Genomic DNA, 15157 nt, shown 5'->3' on the forward strand with positions numbered 1-15157 from the left:
GTTTTTGATGCTCCGCCTTGATCTGTTGGCATGTGAGACATTTCGCTACAAACTCTGCTATGTCTCGTTTCATACCCGGCCACCAATAACTTTCTTTAATAGTCCGATACATCTTGGTGCTTCCGGGATGTAAAGCGTAGGCGGAAGAATGAGCTTCCTCCAAAATAGCTCGTCTCAATTGATCATCCTTAGGAACACAAATTCGGTCTCTAAGCATGAAAGTACCATCATCGCTGAGTCTAAACTCACTAGCTTCTCCATCTTGCAGCTTTTGAACTTCCTGTTTCAACCAATCATCAGATTTCTGCAATTCTCTTATCTGATTCAACAATGAAGGTCTCACGACGAAACTAGCAAGTAGGGTTCCATCCTCACCATTATTCAACTGGATTCCTAGAGATTTCATCTCAAGTAACATTGGAAAATAAGAACTCCAAAGTGTTGCTAACGACGATGAGGATTTACGACTTAAAGCATCCGCTACAACATTTGCTTTTCCCGGATGATAATCAATCACTAAGTCATAATCCTTAATCAACTCCAATCATCGTCTCTGTCTCAAGTTAAGCTCTTTCTGGGTGAGCAAATACTTCAAACTTTTATGATCAGAAAAAATCCGACAATGCTCACCATATAAATAATGTCTCCAAATCTTCAATGCGAATACTACTGCTGCTAACTCCAAGTCATGAGTAGGGTAATTCGTCTCGTGCTTCTTCAACTGTCGAGAAGCATAAGCTATTACCTTCTCGTCCTGCATCAACACACACCCTAATCCCAACTTAGATGCATCGCTATATACCACAAATTCTTTTCCACTAACAGGAAGTGTTAAAACGGGAGCAGAGGTTAACCGGTTCTTTAGCTCCTGAAATAGATTCTCACAAACATCATCCCACTCAAACTTAACTCCTTTACGAGTCAGACGAGTCAGAGGAGCTGCTATCAAAGAAAATCCCTGAACAAATCTCCGATAATAACCGGCTAAACCAAGAAAACTACGAATCTCTGTAACCGTTCTTGGTTGCTCCCATTGCAAGATTGCCTCTATCTTCTTAGGATTGAAATAAATTCTAGCTCCGGACACCACATGTCCCAAGAAAACCACTTCCTTCAACCAGAATTCACATTTATTGAACTTGGCATAGAGTTGTCTCTCGCGCAAAGTTTGCAACACAATGCCCAAATGGGCAGCATGTTCATCATCATTCTTTGAATAAACCAGGATGTCATCGATGAATACTATCACAAACTTATCCAAGTATGGATGGAACACCTTGTTCATAAGATCCATAAAAACTGTCAGGGCATTAGTCAAACCAACTGCATCACCAGAAACTCATAATGCCCATAACGCGTCCTGAAGGCAGTTTTAGGTACATCCTGCTCCTTAATCCTCAACTGATAGTACCCAGATCTCAAATCAATCTTAGAGAATACCATAGCACCTCGTAATTGATCAAAAAGATCATCTATCCGGGGTAAAGGGTATTTATTCTTGATGGTCACTCGGTTCAGCTGACGGTAATCAATACACAATCGAAGAGTGCCATCTTTCTTCTTTACAAATAGGACTGGTGCTCCCCAAGGAGAAATGCTAGGGCGAATGAAACCTTTATCCACCAAATCTTGCAACTGGGCTTTCAGTTCCTTCAACTCTGCTGGAGCCATTCTATATGGAGGAATAGAAATAGGTGCGGTACCCGGAAGTAAATCAATAGGGAACTCAAGCTCTCGATTAGGAGGTATTCCCGGTAAATCATCAGGAAATACATCAGGAAACTCACTTACTATTGGGACATCCTCTAACTTAGGTTCCCCCTTTGAAGTATCGATCACGTATGCCAAATAAGTCGGATACCCTTTTTGCACTAATTTTGAAGCTTTGATGGCCGAGATTACACAAGATGGTAATACTCGACGTTCCCCTACAAACACAATCTCTGCTCCCTCCGAATTCCGAAGAACAACTTCTTTTCGGAAACAATCCACGTTCGCCCGATGTGCAGTTAACCAGTCCATACCTAATATTAAATCAAAATCCAAGATCTCTAGAGGAATTAAGTCACCCCTAAATTCTTCCTCACCTACCCTTACCCCACAGTCTCTATAACAAGTATTTCTAATCAACTGTTCTCCTAGAGGGGTATGCACTACAATTTCTTCCTCTAATGGTGACAGGTTTCTATCAGTAATTGATGCAAATGTCGTACTCACATAAGATCTATCTGAGCCAGAATCTATCAAAACATAAGCATCTTTATCAAATAAAGACATAGTACCTGTCACTGCTCCAGGTCGGACTCGTGCCTCATCTTCTGTCACAGCAAAAACTCTTGTCGCGGTACGAGTCTGTGGTCTCGAAGGTGGATGTGACGGGGTATTACTCTCCACACCAGACCGTATGGCTACTCCCTGTCTCTGTGGTAACCCAGAAGAATCTCTCCTCTGTATATCTGTGCGAGCTGGTGGAGATGATGCAGCTACAGTGGCTCGTCCTAACTGTGGGCAATTACTCCTAATGTGACCCGTCTGTCCACATTGGAAACATCTTGTTGGCCCTCTACATAGCCCACTATGATAATTCCCACAATTTCTGCATCTGTCAAAACCTCCGAGACTCTTCCCAGAACCAGTCATAGCAGATCTGCTAAACCTCGAAGGTCTCTGCTGTGATGGTGGAAATGGAGGTCGAGGAGATGTCACGGAAACAGAAGTAGTGCTCCCTGAAGTCGCTGAGTCCTTGCCTCTTTTTACTGGCTGACTAGAAGACATACCAGGATTCCTCCTTTTTGCAAACTCAGTCCGAATCCTTCTATTCTCAGTCGCGAGCTTCTCAGCCCGTAAAGCCATCTGTACCACCTCCTTATGTGGCTCCCTACCAATCACTGTCATTCGCTCTCTGATCTCATTACGGAGCCCTTCCTCGAAATAGCTGGCCTGATCCTGCTCAGATTTCACCAGATCCGGCACATATAACATCAACTCGTTAAAACGAGTCTCGTACTCCTCTACAGTTAGATTTCCCTGTTTCAAACTCAGAAATTCTCTCTTCTTTTCTTTTTGATGGAAATAAGTGAAATACTGACCATCGAATTCCCTGAGAAAATCGGACCATGTCTGAGGAGTAGCGGAACGGGACTTCACCGAATTCCACCAAGTACGAGCCCTCTTCTCTAATAATCTCGTAGCCACCATCAGCTTCATGTCATCATCTAATCCCATATCAGAGAGAGTCTCGGACACCTGATTAATCCAGTCCTTTGCCACAGTGGCATCCAACTCACCAGTGAAAGATACACAACCCAATTGCCTAGCCTCCTTCAGCTTCTTGGAAATGGATACATCCTGTATTGGTGGTGGAACTAAAGGAGTAGCTGGAGGCACTACAGGTGGAACTTGACCAGTCTGAGCTTGACCAGCCATTGCTGCAAAGAAAGCTGCCAATGCCTGTGCTGCCTCAGTAGGCATGGCGGGAATACCAGTAGGTGGCTGAGGAGATGGAGGATGTGGAGGACTATCGGCCTGCTCAGCAGCAGGTGCTGCCCGAATGGTAGATGCAGCTGATTCCTCCTCTACTGTATCTGGCTGATGACGTTGGGAACGACCTCTTCCCCTCCCAACCGATCTAGTGAGAGGTGGGCGTCCGCGTCGAGGAGGCATTATAATCTATATAAAAAAAATACGAGCAAGTTTAGGTAACCTTAGGCTCTATATGCAAATGCATGCATTCTATTCAACCTAACCTAACTTAACTTAATCCGGGGCCACACTGATATTGTAAATATTTAAAACAACTTTAAAACTAAAAACTTTGATCTTGAAAACCAAAAGCTCTGATACCAATCGAATTGTCACGACCCGGTACTCCCCTCGAGCCCGTGACAACCGCCGCGGTGTCCCGGTAGACACTTATTGCCCGGAATGTCAACCCGAAACCCCGCAAGGCTTTACTATCAGTTTCTCTGTTCCCTTGTGAGCAACCATTGTCAAATATCGTGTTCTAAAATATTTTAAGCTGTTTCCAACTTTAAACAAATAAAATATTAATTTTTCGTCTCACAAGGGTATTTTGGTCATTTTTCTCAAAAATTTTAAAACTGGCTAAAACGTAATATACAAGTACAAAACACACAATTCATATTCAAAATGAGTTTAAAAGTCTAAAATCTTCATTTAAAACGAAATTATGGTTATTTGAATATAATAAGAAAATAAAAGAAATATTAAGTAAAATATTCTATTTTCTTATAAAACAATATTTATAGAGTTATACGTGAATAATTTTTATAACGTAAAAGCTAAATAAATTTATACATACTTAAATACAGTAAGCCAAAATATTTAATTTAATTTACAATAACAAGAGTGCCCCCGAATAAACAAAAGTAAAGAGGACTGTGAACCTACGGTTTGGAAAATGCAGATCCCACTGTAGTCCTCGATGAGATCAGCTATCTACAGTCTATACTGAACCTGAAATGGGTGGAAAGGAGGGTGGTGAGATTATAAAATCCCAATGAGTAAACAAACATCATCATAAACATCTAGAGTTGAGTACATGGAGACAATAAAGTAAATCATCATAAACTGGGTTATAGCATTAGAACACATTTTGTTCAAAACACGTAAAGAGGCTTATGAATCTCATAAAAATCTAGGCTTGTGCCATAAATCCATTCTCGGGGACACCTTGGCCGAGGCATCCTACCGAGACCGCCAAGGCTATTAAAATTCACATTTCACATAAATCATGTTTTTGTTTTGAAAACATAGCCGTTCCTTGGCGTTGGCTGAGTTCCCCCTCACGTGGTGGTTTAGCGTGAAGTGAACCCTAAACTTTACCCCAGGAGATACCCTACGCGCCTCTCCGTTCGAGGTAAGAATATAATGGGGTTTACCGTGCCCCTCTAAAAGGCTGGTCCACAGAAACCCCCTACTGCAGTGATTAATTAATATATAATCCACCATATAATAAAACTCAATAACATGATATGGCAATTTTGTAATTCGTAGTTTTTCAAGGTAACCAAACAATTCGCATTTCAATACAATTGCCAACTAGCCAATCATGCTCGATTTATCATAAGCCAGTTAATTTAAACAATCAAATTGCCACAATTAACAGTCTCCGTGTACTCTATTTTTCAAAATCACTATTAATTTCAAAACAATTTATAATTTAATTTCATTGAAACTCATTTATTCATAAAACATGAAAATTTATCTTTTTAAATTCCTTTTTCCATAGAATTCATGAAAGCATCTAAAAACCACCCTAGATAATTAAAATGACAGTAAGTTTACTCACAATGTCTAGAATGCAGACTTTCGAAGCACTCTGTCTACTGGTCCTCGGATGCAATTTCCTTGCCTTTATCGGAGGACTCACCACCTTGACACAGTACAAAATCGAGAGTTTCACCAAGTTGGTACTAAATCAAAATTAAACTAATTTAGACTACCAATGCATGATATGGAATGCAAAAATGCACTGGTAACTATCTAAACCCGGTATTGGCCTAATTCGTCTTATCACCCGATTAAATTCCTAACGGGTCCGTTTAAACTCCAATTTAATTCTTTTCAGTTTCTATACCTCAATTGCACCCAAATTAACTTAATGTCCCTCAGTGTGGTGCAAATTATCAGTCCCAACAGCAAATTACGAAAATACCCCTAGTGGGTAAAAATTCGTATTTTTGCTCCGAAAATTCCCATTATTTTTCTAGGCTCATAATTCATTATTCCTTAACCAATTCTCCTAGAATAAAATCAAACTCATCCTCACTCACTACATGGTAAATTCAGCCATTAATGGTTGGGGGAGAAAATAAATTCTTTTCTTGTTGTTTTGTTTCTAAATATGCTAAACTAACTAAAAACACTAACATAAATTAAAATCAAATAAATCCAACAACTTTCTCTCTCCTAACCCATTTTTTCAGAATTGAATTCATCATGAAAACATGTAATTTAATCATGGAAAATAAAGAGAAATGCTTGGGAATAAGAAAACTCAAGCTTAATAGAAAAAACTCACCTTTTTCACTTAATTTCCTTGAAAATTCACACTTTTTCTTTGATTTTCTCTCTCTAGGGTTTTGTTTTTGTTTTCTCTCTCTTCTTGCTGGTTTGGCCGGCCATGGGGTGGAAGATGGGCTGATTTTGTGCCTTTTAAAAAGGAAAATAATAAATTAATAAAGGCATGACACATGGCATCATGTCATTGGCCCGTTTTTAAAATTTTAAAAATTTAAACATTTTATCTCCACCACATGTTTAGTCAAGGGTCAAAGATGAAGACAAAGGAAGACCATGTGCTGGAAAAAATATCCTGGTGGTGGAAAATTACAATTTTGCCCCTGAGGTGGCAAAATTACCATTTTACCCCTATACTCCAAATTATACCGAAATTAAAATTTTTCACTTCTAAACCTCAAATCATACTCCAATAAGTCAAATTATACTCCAATAAGTCAAATGGGGCGAAAAATTTTTTTTTCTAAAATTTCCATTTTGTCCTTAGTTGGCAAATGACCATTTTGCCCCTAGTTAGTGAAAATTCTGATTTGACTCCAAATTGATCCTCAAACTCCAAATTCCCATTTTAAGTCATCCATAAACTGTGAAACTCTTAATCTCACCTTAAAATTCCTATTTGATCGAGTTCGAGGATTAAATAAACTTTGTTTTATCTCTAGGTACAATACCGACTTTGTAAATTTTTCGGGACTCTACTAGCATACAATCATGCTATCATCACATGTATGTCATGAATAGTTTTTTATAAGGTCGGGCTTTACATGAAGTATGAAGGATATTGTAATCTTAGGTTTGTTTAATTTGATTTTTATTTAATTATATTCTTGCTTTGATTTTTAATTATTGGTTAGTTAGTTTTGGTTAATTAATTTCTAGTTTAATTATATCTCTACTTTTGATTGTTTAAATAAAATTAAATTGTTTTAATTTTAGTACTTAGTAAAATTTTAGAACAATTCTTTGTGGGATCGACACTCTATTTACCTTTGTATTGTCTTTGCGATACGTATATTTGCATAGGTAAAATTTTAACTAACATTATGCAATTAAGACAATTCGTCTTGATAATGCTGATGAATTTACATCTCAAATTTTTAATGAATATTGCATAATAGTTGAAACAACTGTTGTAGACACCCTATTTGTCCGGAGTTGTTCCACTGATAAAAATAAATAAAATAAAAACTAAAAAGTAAAAATAAGAGAAATAGAAAATAAATAAAAATAATAATAATAATCTCAAACAAAAAAAGAAGAAGATAATGATAGTGATAAGAAAAGTTTTGAATGAACAACCAAACGGATCAAGGATTAGTTTAAACCGATCTTAATCCAGTAATTTTTTACATTCATTTAAAATAAAAGGAAGGAAATCCTAATCTAAAATCAACACAAAAATGGGTATAAATACTCTTTAATCAGCCAGCATTAAAGGCAGAAAAAAAGAGGGGATTGGAAGAGAGATTGTGTGATTTTTTTTTTTTTTGTGAAAGTTTAGTTTTAGGTTTTGTCTTTTGGGAAATCTGAAGATTTCCATTTAGTGCAAGAAAGGAATAGGAAGAAAAGAAAATCGAGAAAGAGGGAAAGAGAAGAAATGAAATAGTAAAAACGAGGCACAAGAGAGTGGGGAAAAAAGAAGAAGAAAGAAGACAAATTTGGTTTGAGGTTTTGACCCAATTCAAATCCAACATAAAGCTTGTTACAAGCTTGACCAGAGGCTCAATTAGTGTTTTAGGTCTTAGAAACAGATCATTTATTTATTCATATTTTTTATATTTTAATAATATTAAAAATAATGAATAAAAATTAAAGTTAAAAAAAAGTAAATGAGAAACCCAAGCCTTTTATCAAGATTGATTTTTAGTCATAATAGTTTGCAATAAAAAAATAAATCATTTAAAATTCTATAATATACACATAAAATTGTATAATTATTTAAAAATGAATCTTTTAAATGAAAAATTTAAAGAAGGTTACAAGTAGTAATTTTCTTAAATTTTTCAAAGTAAGAATAATTATGAGACCTCGTCATAAGTATCGAGTGGTAATCTTATAATTAATTTTTGTAAAAAAAATTATTTATAAATATTACTATAGACATAAAAGATAATAATAAATAAATATTTAAAATTTTTGAAAATTAAAATTATAATATTAAATAAATATATGTAGGTTTTTTAATGATGAAATCTCAAGAAAGTTACAAGTAATAATTTTGAGAGAATTTTTAAGTGAGAAAATTTCTTAAAATTTGGCCATAAATATTGAAAAATTTCAGAAAATTTTCAACATAAGAATTTACATAAATAATGATAAATAAATAATAAAAATAATAAAAAATTTAAAAGGAAATTAGGAAAGAAACATAAATGAATAAAAATCTTCTGATAATGAAATCTCAAGAAAGTTGTAAATAATAACTTCGAGAGAATTTGTAGGTAAGAAAATCTTCTAAAATTTTGCTAAAAGTATTAGAAAATTTTAGAAAGTTTTCAATAGAAGGATTTGCATGATAATAATAATAACAAAATAATAAAAATAATAAGTGTGAAATAAAAAAATTTATAAATAAGAAAAAAACATAAATAAGTAAAAGTTCTCCTATGATGAAATTTTGAGAAGGTTATAAGTAATAACTTCAAAAAAAATTTCAGGTGAGAGATTGTTCCTGATTTCTGCCATAAGTATTGGATTATACAAGATGTGTTATTCGAATAACATTGTTTTGAAATGTGTAATAAAGAGAAGATAAAATAGTGTTTGATAAACTTAATGCAGAATTGTTTTAATATGTAACAAATTATTTTGATAATATTTTAATTTATGTTTTCAATAAATAATAAAGTACTTAATTTTGTTAAACTAAATTATAAATTGGAAAATGAAAGTGATAAATAAAATAAAATAAAATAAAATATTTTTTATTACTTAAAAATAGATAATAAATAAAATCAAGAAAAAAATTGAACCAAATAAAAAGATGATTGGGAAAAACATATAATTTACCTATATTGAAAAAAAAATTGAGAACATAGAAAAATGTCATTAAGTATTTTGTTATTACACATTAACACTTTTTTTTTTCCAAATTTGGCAGAGGGATGAATTTACACTTGAAATAATCTTGATTTTGTAAGTAATAAGGAACAATTTGAGAAAACTATAATAAATTGTGTATTATCAAAAAAGAGTAGCATAACCTCTTATTTTTAAAGGGCTGTACAACTTGCCTTGCCTCAATATTCAAAGAAAATAAATTCAAACATTTTCCTTCTTTTTGCTTGTGAAACAAGAAAAAGATATCCAATGGATAAATTACAAGAATTTGGGTAAATTACAAAGCATGATTTTAAAATTTTAAGCACTTTTTTCACTATGAATTTGAATTTATAAAAAGTTACAATTTTGACTCCTATTCCAACTTTTTAAAATTAGTAAAAAATGGGTTTTTTTTTTCATGTAATTTAGCTTTTCTGCGGTGGTATAGCACTCATATTAAGAAAACATATTTCAATGAATTTACATGTGTAAATTTTACATATGATGGATGGGGCCCTCATTGCAACAAATTGGGAAATAGACTTCTGATTTTTATTTGTAGTCATCTTAAATAAGTCCAAACCGCTGGATCCAATAATACCAAAAAATTCCAACCACTTTGATCAGAACCCCCTCAATCAAACGGTCCACGATTTTTCTCACTTATTTCTAATTCTCTCTCATCTTCCATCCAAAAGAATAAATAAAAATAAAAAGAAAGAAACGCTTGCTCTCTCTCTCTCTCTCTCTCTTTCCTCTTTCTCTCTCTCTCTCTCTCTGTTTTGGCGTAAGCAAATGGAGCAGAAAAGCTGACGCTATATTTTCTCGAGAAAATGNCTCTCTCTCTCTCTCTCTCTCTTCCTCTTTCTCTCTCTCTCTCTCTCTGTTTTGGCGTAAGCAAATGGAGCAGAAAAGCTGACGCTATATTTTCTCGAGAAAATGAAAGAAAGGAGAACAAAAAGAGGTGGGTTTTGAAAAGCTTAATCAGTGAATCTATTGGCACTTCTTCTTTTTATTTACTCTCATATACCATCAGATATTTAATATTCAAAACGTTGGTAAGGTTCCAATCTTTTTTCTTTTTTTTTTTCATTAGGGCTTTTCTATAATGTTAATTCACCTTGATTATGCAATTAATAATGGGTTTTTAATTTTGTTGGAGTTAATTAATGGGTTGGTTTTAGTTTTCTTTAAAAAATAGCTTCAAAATGTTTAAAAGATTGAATTTTTAATTATTCTTTAGTTGAAGCCAAGTTATTGTATTATCCTAATAGTGTTTTGGGTTATCAAAAAATATAACTGGAAATGTAATGTTTTGTTTACTTTAATCATGATCGTTTGAAATTTTCGGTTTCTCTTTGCTTGGGATTTTATTTCAGTTTGTTATGAATTTGGTGTGGAAATATCAGATCTTTTCTTCATAAAGTCTTGTCAATGCTTAATGTTACTGTAACGCCGTATTTTATTGTTTAAGGATCTAGCTTCTTTTGTTTATGTAGTGGTGATCTATCAACCTGATTTGGTGATTTGTTAATGTATTTGTAATAAATGCAGTCCTCTATTTGTTGTAATTGCTTTGTTGTCTGATTGTGCTGTGGGTTCAACATTCTGTTGAGCTGGTGCTGCTTAATTTTCCTTTCCGATTATGCTGTGTAACCATGTTATAACTACATACATACACGCACATGCTCTCTCCAATATTTCCAGACACGGTTTTCTTGACATGATTAGTATAAAAATTGATTCTACGTTTGATTTCATGGCAGCTTTTGTGTAAAGAGGGAATAAAGTTGGTGGATTCAGAGATTTTGCAGTGCCAAGTGTTTTAAGGTGCTTGGCAAGCTTATTAAGTTTATAAGACAAATCTGGTAGATGTTCGGAGAGAATTGGGGTAGAAAATAGTAGATATCTGGAAAGTCTATCAGCGACCTATGCTAGCACACCTTCTATTGGGTCGCCAGACTTAGATGGACAGTTCCTCTCTGGAAGAAAGTAGTGAGCAAACTGACCGATACCCATTGCTAATGGAACGAGTGGAAAGCCATAGTGATCAAGAGCACATCATTGACATAACAAGGCATGATGATGCTTCATCAAGCTCATCTCATGATGAGCAACCTCCTGGATTGAACTTAACACAGAGTGAAGATAGACCTTCAAGCAGCACACAAGCTCCCACTAATCAGACTTCTTCTTCAAACAGATTAAACTCTAGGAATTCATCATTCATGAGGAGAAGTGATGGGTATGGTCGACGTCGCAGGAGCCCTTTAAATTCTGGATTATGGATTTCTGTTGAGTTAGTTGTTACTGTCAGTCAGATTATAGCATCTATTGTTGTTCTGTCACTGTCAAGAAATGAAAAGCCACAAGCTCCACTGTTTGCATGGATTGTTGGTTATGCATCCGGTTGCATTGCAACGCTTCCCATTCTTTATTGGCGCTTTCGAAGCCGCAACCAAGGTATTGAGCAAGATTTGTCACACTCAAGTCAAGGTTCTTCTCATGGAAATCCCAGTGAGTCTACATCCTATACAGCTATCTCAGTTACTCAAGCTTCAGATGAGGAGAACAATCGTATCACTGAATCAGCAACAAGGAACAGTCAGATTGCAGGAACCCTGAGTACAAGGTGTGTTTGCATTTGTTATTCAATCGCTACTTTATGTCTACTTTTGTATTAACTCCACTCGGCTCTTATTTTTTATATTATAAAGTTTGATAAAGTAGATTGAGAAATACTTTACATTATAAAACTTTTTTTTTTTTAATTATTGGGGGAGGGGGGTTTCGATCCCTACTCTTTAGGCAAGGGGATCATGCACCAACCAATGAGCCAAATGCTCGGGTGCACTTTACATTATAAACTTGCTTGCATTTATCATCCATAATGAAGATACTAATTAATCGTACATTTTAGTTGAATAACTCTATGTAAGAGCATCAGAAAAAAAAAAAGCTATGGCTCCTGCTATTTTTTGGTTGATTTCTTTGTGAACTCTTTGTTGGACTAAGTTGCTGTTATATAGCACAGAAAACATAGTAACACTTCTGGAAGAATTTCAAGGTTTAACTTGCAGTTAACAGAATGAATTGTTCTGGTTTTTCTCTAGTGGGAATATTCATCAATGTGTCAAACGATATATATGTCTGTTAGTTTTCCAAATAGGTTGTGAATGTCTTAAAGAAATTGTGATCATTATGTTTAGACGAAAGGACGTCAAATTTCCTTTTTATCCTTCTTCTCTATGCTTTAGTTAAGGGGGAAATGCTAAGAGCAAAACTGTTATGATGGTGGTAGCAGAAAGAAAAGATGGTGTTTATGGTGGCAGTGGTAGTGGTGGAAAATAGTGAAGATGATGATGATTCAGTTACAAAATTATGCCAATACTGCAAAGTTCAATGGTGCTACTGCTAACATCTTTGTTTTGTCATAATGCTGGTGAGTAGTGGTGCCGCAATGCAGAGACAGTTGTTGCAGTTGCTATTGCAGTGGCATTGGCAATGGAGATGGATATATATGCTGCACATCATATTAGATCTATCTGAACCTTCATTTAGTTGCAACACAATGAGCTATGCTTTTTGTTATATAAGAAAGTCAATTTTTGAATTATTTGGAAATGATTTTTTCTTTTTGTATTGGAAAGAAATTTTTGTTTAGTAATAGTGTGCAATATAGATTATAAATCCTCCAAATTGTCGTTCTTGCATAATAAACAACTGATATATATTGGATTAATGTGATCATTAAAATGTAAGCTGGGATAGGCAAAAGGAGCCTACCAATCTTGTTGACCAACACATATAAGCACGCATTTAAGATATTAGTAGTATCATATCAGCTTATTTACTATGATTTCACAAATCAACATTGTTGTTGTTAGATTTTTGGAAAATCTTATGAAATGGGAGTGAAACAGTCCCAATTGTGTGCTTCATTTGAGATTTGAGGTTTCCTTTAATATTTTCTCACAAGGAGAACATTTAAAATCTGAAACTTATTAGTTATAAAAGTGAAGCCAAAATTTTTCCCAAGTGCAACAGAATTGTACTTTGACAAAATAAGCATGCCACAGTTAAGTGGTTATGGCCATAAAAAGGCAATGTAGTTGAAAAACTATATGTACGCATACAAAATATAATATAATAAGCTGTTATCATCTTATCTCAGAAGTTTCTGTACATTCTGCATATTATCATTTAGATGGTGTCACCGAGTGAAGAATTGGTGTATAATATGCAGGCTTAATGGATTAGTAGACCATTTCAAGATGGCTCTAGATTGTTTTTTCGCAGTGTGGTTTGTCGTGGGCAATGTATGGATATTTGGAGGTCATTCATCTCCTTCTGATGCTCCTAAATTGTACAGGTACAAGACTAATAAAATTTATTGCTCTATTGAGATTCACAATTTGATTACCTTTACGAACTGTTTATTGGTTTTGTTGCAGGTTATGTATAGTGTTCCTTACTTTTAGCTGTATTGGATATGCCATGCCTTTCATACTATGTGCAACAATTTGTTGCTGTTTACCCTGCATAATTTCTGTCCTTGGTTTTCGGGAGGATTTTTCACAAACTAGAGGAGCAACTGTGGAATCTATAAATGCATTGCCAATCTACAAGTTCAAGTCCAGGAAAAGTGGAAATGTCAATAATCAGGACAACTCAGCTGGTGACAGTGGAATCCTAGCAGCAGGGACAGCAAAGGAACGTGCGATATCAGGAGAAGATGCAGTAAGTTTAATGATAGGAATTTGCTACCAGTTTATTGGTCTTAGATGTAAACTGCAATAACTTAAACTGCATTCAGAGTACTTGCTAGGATCAAACTGGATGGAACTGAACAAATTTAGATAGGTGTAGAAGAACAAACTTTGGAGCATCTAGCTTATTAGGTTGCACTACTTGACTCCTGATGAGTACTGTCCTAAAGCTGCATGACTTTGTGAGTGGACATGAATGTATCTCTTTATTTACATGGTTACTGGATACGTGAAAGAGATGTAGTATATTAACTTGGAGGTGGTTATGAGCAGTTTGATTTGCCTGTCCTTGAATCAATAAACAGCATACTAACTTGAGGTGCTGCAGGTTTGTTGTATTTGCTTGGCAAAATATGCAGACAATGATGAGCTGAGGGAGCTGCCATGCATCCATGTCTTCCATGTGGAGTGTGTAGATAAATGGTTGAAAATCAATGCATCTTGTCCCCTATGTAAAAGTGAGGTTGGTGAGAGCAGCAGTGGTTTACCATTAGCGAGAGACTAAAATTAACGGCGTAGGAAGAGAATGGACAAGGTACCAGTTGAAGGTCGTGGGACAATGTCTAAATGTTATTTGCGATCAGCCCCAGCTGGCTTTTGCTTAACGTGTGATAGTTAGCACGAGATGCAAAATCCTTGAAGAGCCTTACTGTGTTTTTTTCGACAGATTTTTGCATTTTGGCCACAAGTTGTGCAAGGTGACAGTACCCCAGGCACCGGATAGAAATATGCAGTTAGTCTAGATCTACACTATCAGAGATGGTTTCTTCGGCCTACCTCTCTTGTTCTTTTTCCCACCACCACCACTGTTTATATAGCTCCTTTCTTGCCACGAAATTATTGGAATTGCTACTGTTGATGAGTACTCCATTTGCCCTTACCATATTGTAAATTTATTGGAATATTAGGTGCCTCAATTACATTGGGTTTGGCCGGCCTAAATGCAAAAGAACTACTTTCTCCTATCATCGTATATATGATGGAAACAGGAAATCTTGCTTCATTACTTGAATATGAAATCCTGATAGTCCAGGTGAGAACGTTGCTGCACCATTTGAGACCAATACAGCATTGGAATCCAACCGTTGGTTTTGGATTTGGATTACGACGCTGCTGGCCGAAAACCGCCCCGGGTACAGGCAACAGCAAATACTCCGAATTGTCCTCTGCACTCACTGCGTTTCCTGGACCATCAACTCTACGCTGCCTAATTCATAATTTCAACTACTAACTAAATCTCCAGTATCAGTATGTATGAACTAAAAGATATTAAACATGTATGACTTAATTGCAATTCACCATAT

General features: G+C 35.3%; 1 protein-coding gene across 2 annotated transcripts; it reads left to right on the forward strand.

Annotated features, from left to right (window-relative positions):
* LOC18595860 (E3 ubiquitin-protein ligase At1g63170) lies at positions 9924-14856 on the forward strand. Of its 2 annotated transcripts, none has more exons than XM_018123303.1 (5): positions 9924-10048; positions 10851-11716; positions 13331-13456; positions 13539-13824; positions 14182-14856. In XM_018123303.1, exons 2-5 carry the CDS (start codon positions 11052-11054, stop codon positions 14356-14358), a joined length of 1254 nt encoding a protein of 417 aa, XP_017978792.1. In that variant the 5' UTR covers positions 9924-10048; positions 10851-11051; the 3' UTR covers positions 14359-14856. The 2 variants fall into 2 exon arrangements, with proteins under 2 accessions (XP_017978792.1, XP_017978793.1); XM_018123304.1 differs by lacking the exon at positions 9924-10048 and adding an exon at positions 10070-10142.

This window comes from Theobroma cacao, chromosome 6, assembly GCF_000208745.1.
Source record: "Theobroma cacao cultivar B97-61/B2 chromosome 6, Criollo_cocoa_genome_V2, whole genome shotgun sequence".
In the NCBI taxonomy this organism is placed as follows: domain Eukaryota; kingdom Viridiplantae; phylum Streptophyta; class Magnoliopsida; order Malvales; family Malvaceae; genus Theobroma; species Theobroma cacao.

Excerpts from the sequence above, each read along its gene's own strand:
- LOC18595860 (XM_018123303.1), top strand. The coding sequence starts at position 11,052 with ATGGACAGTTCCTCTCTGGAAGAAAGTAGTGAGCAAACTGACCGATAC. Across the intron at positions 11,717-13,330 it reads GCAGGAACCCTGAGTACAAG|GCTTAATGGATTAGTAGACC; the intron begins GTGTGTTTGCAT and ends TATAATATGCAG. Across the intron at positions 13,825-14,181 it reads CGATATCAGGAGAAGATGCA|GTTTGTTGTATTTGCTTGGC; the intron begins GTAAGTTTAATG and ends GAGGTGCTGCAG.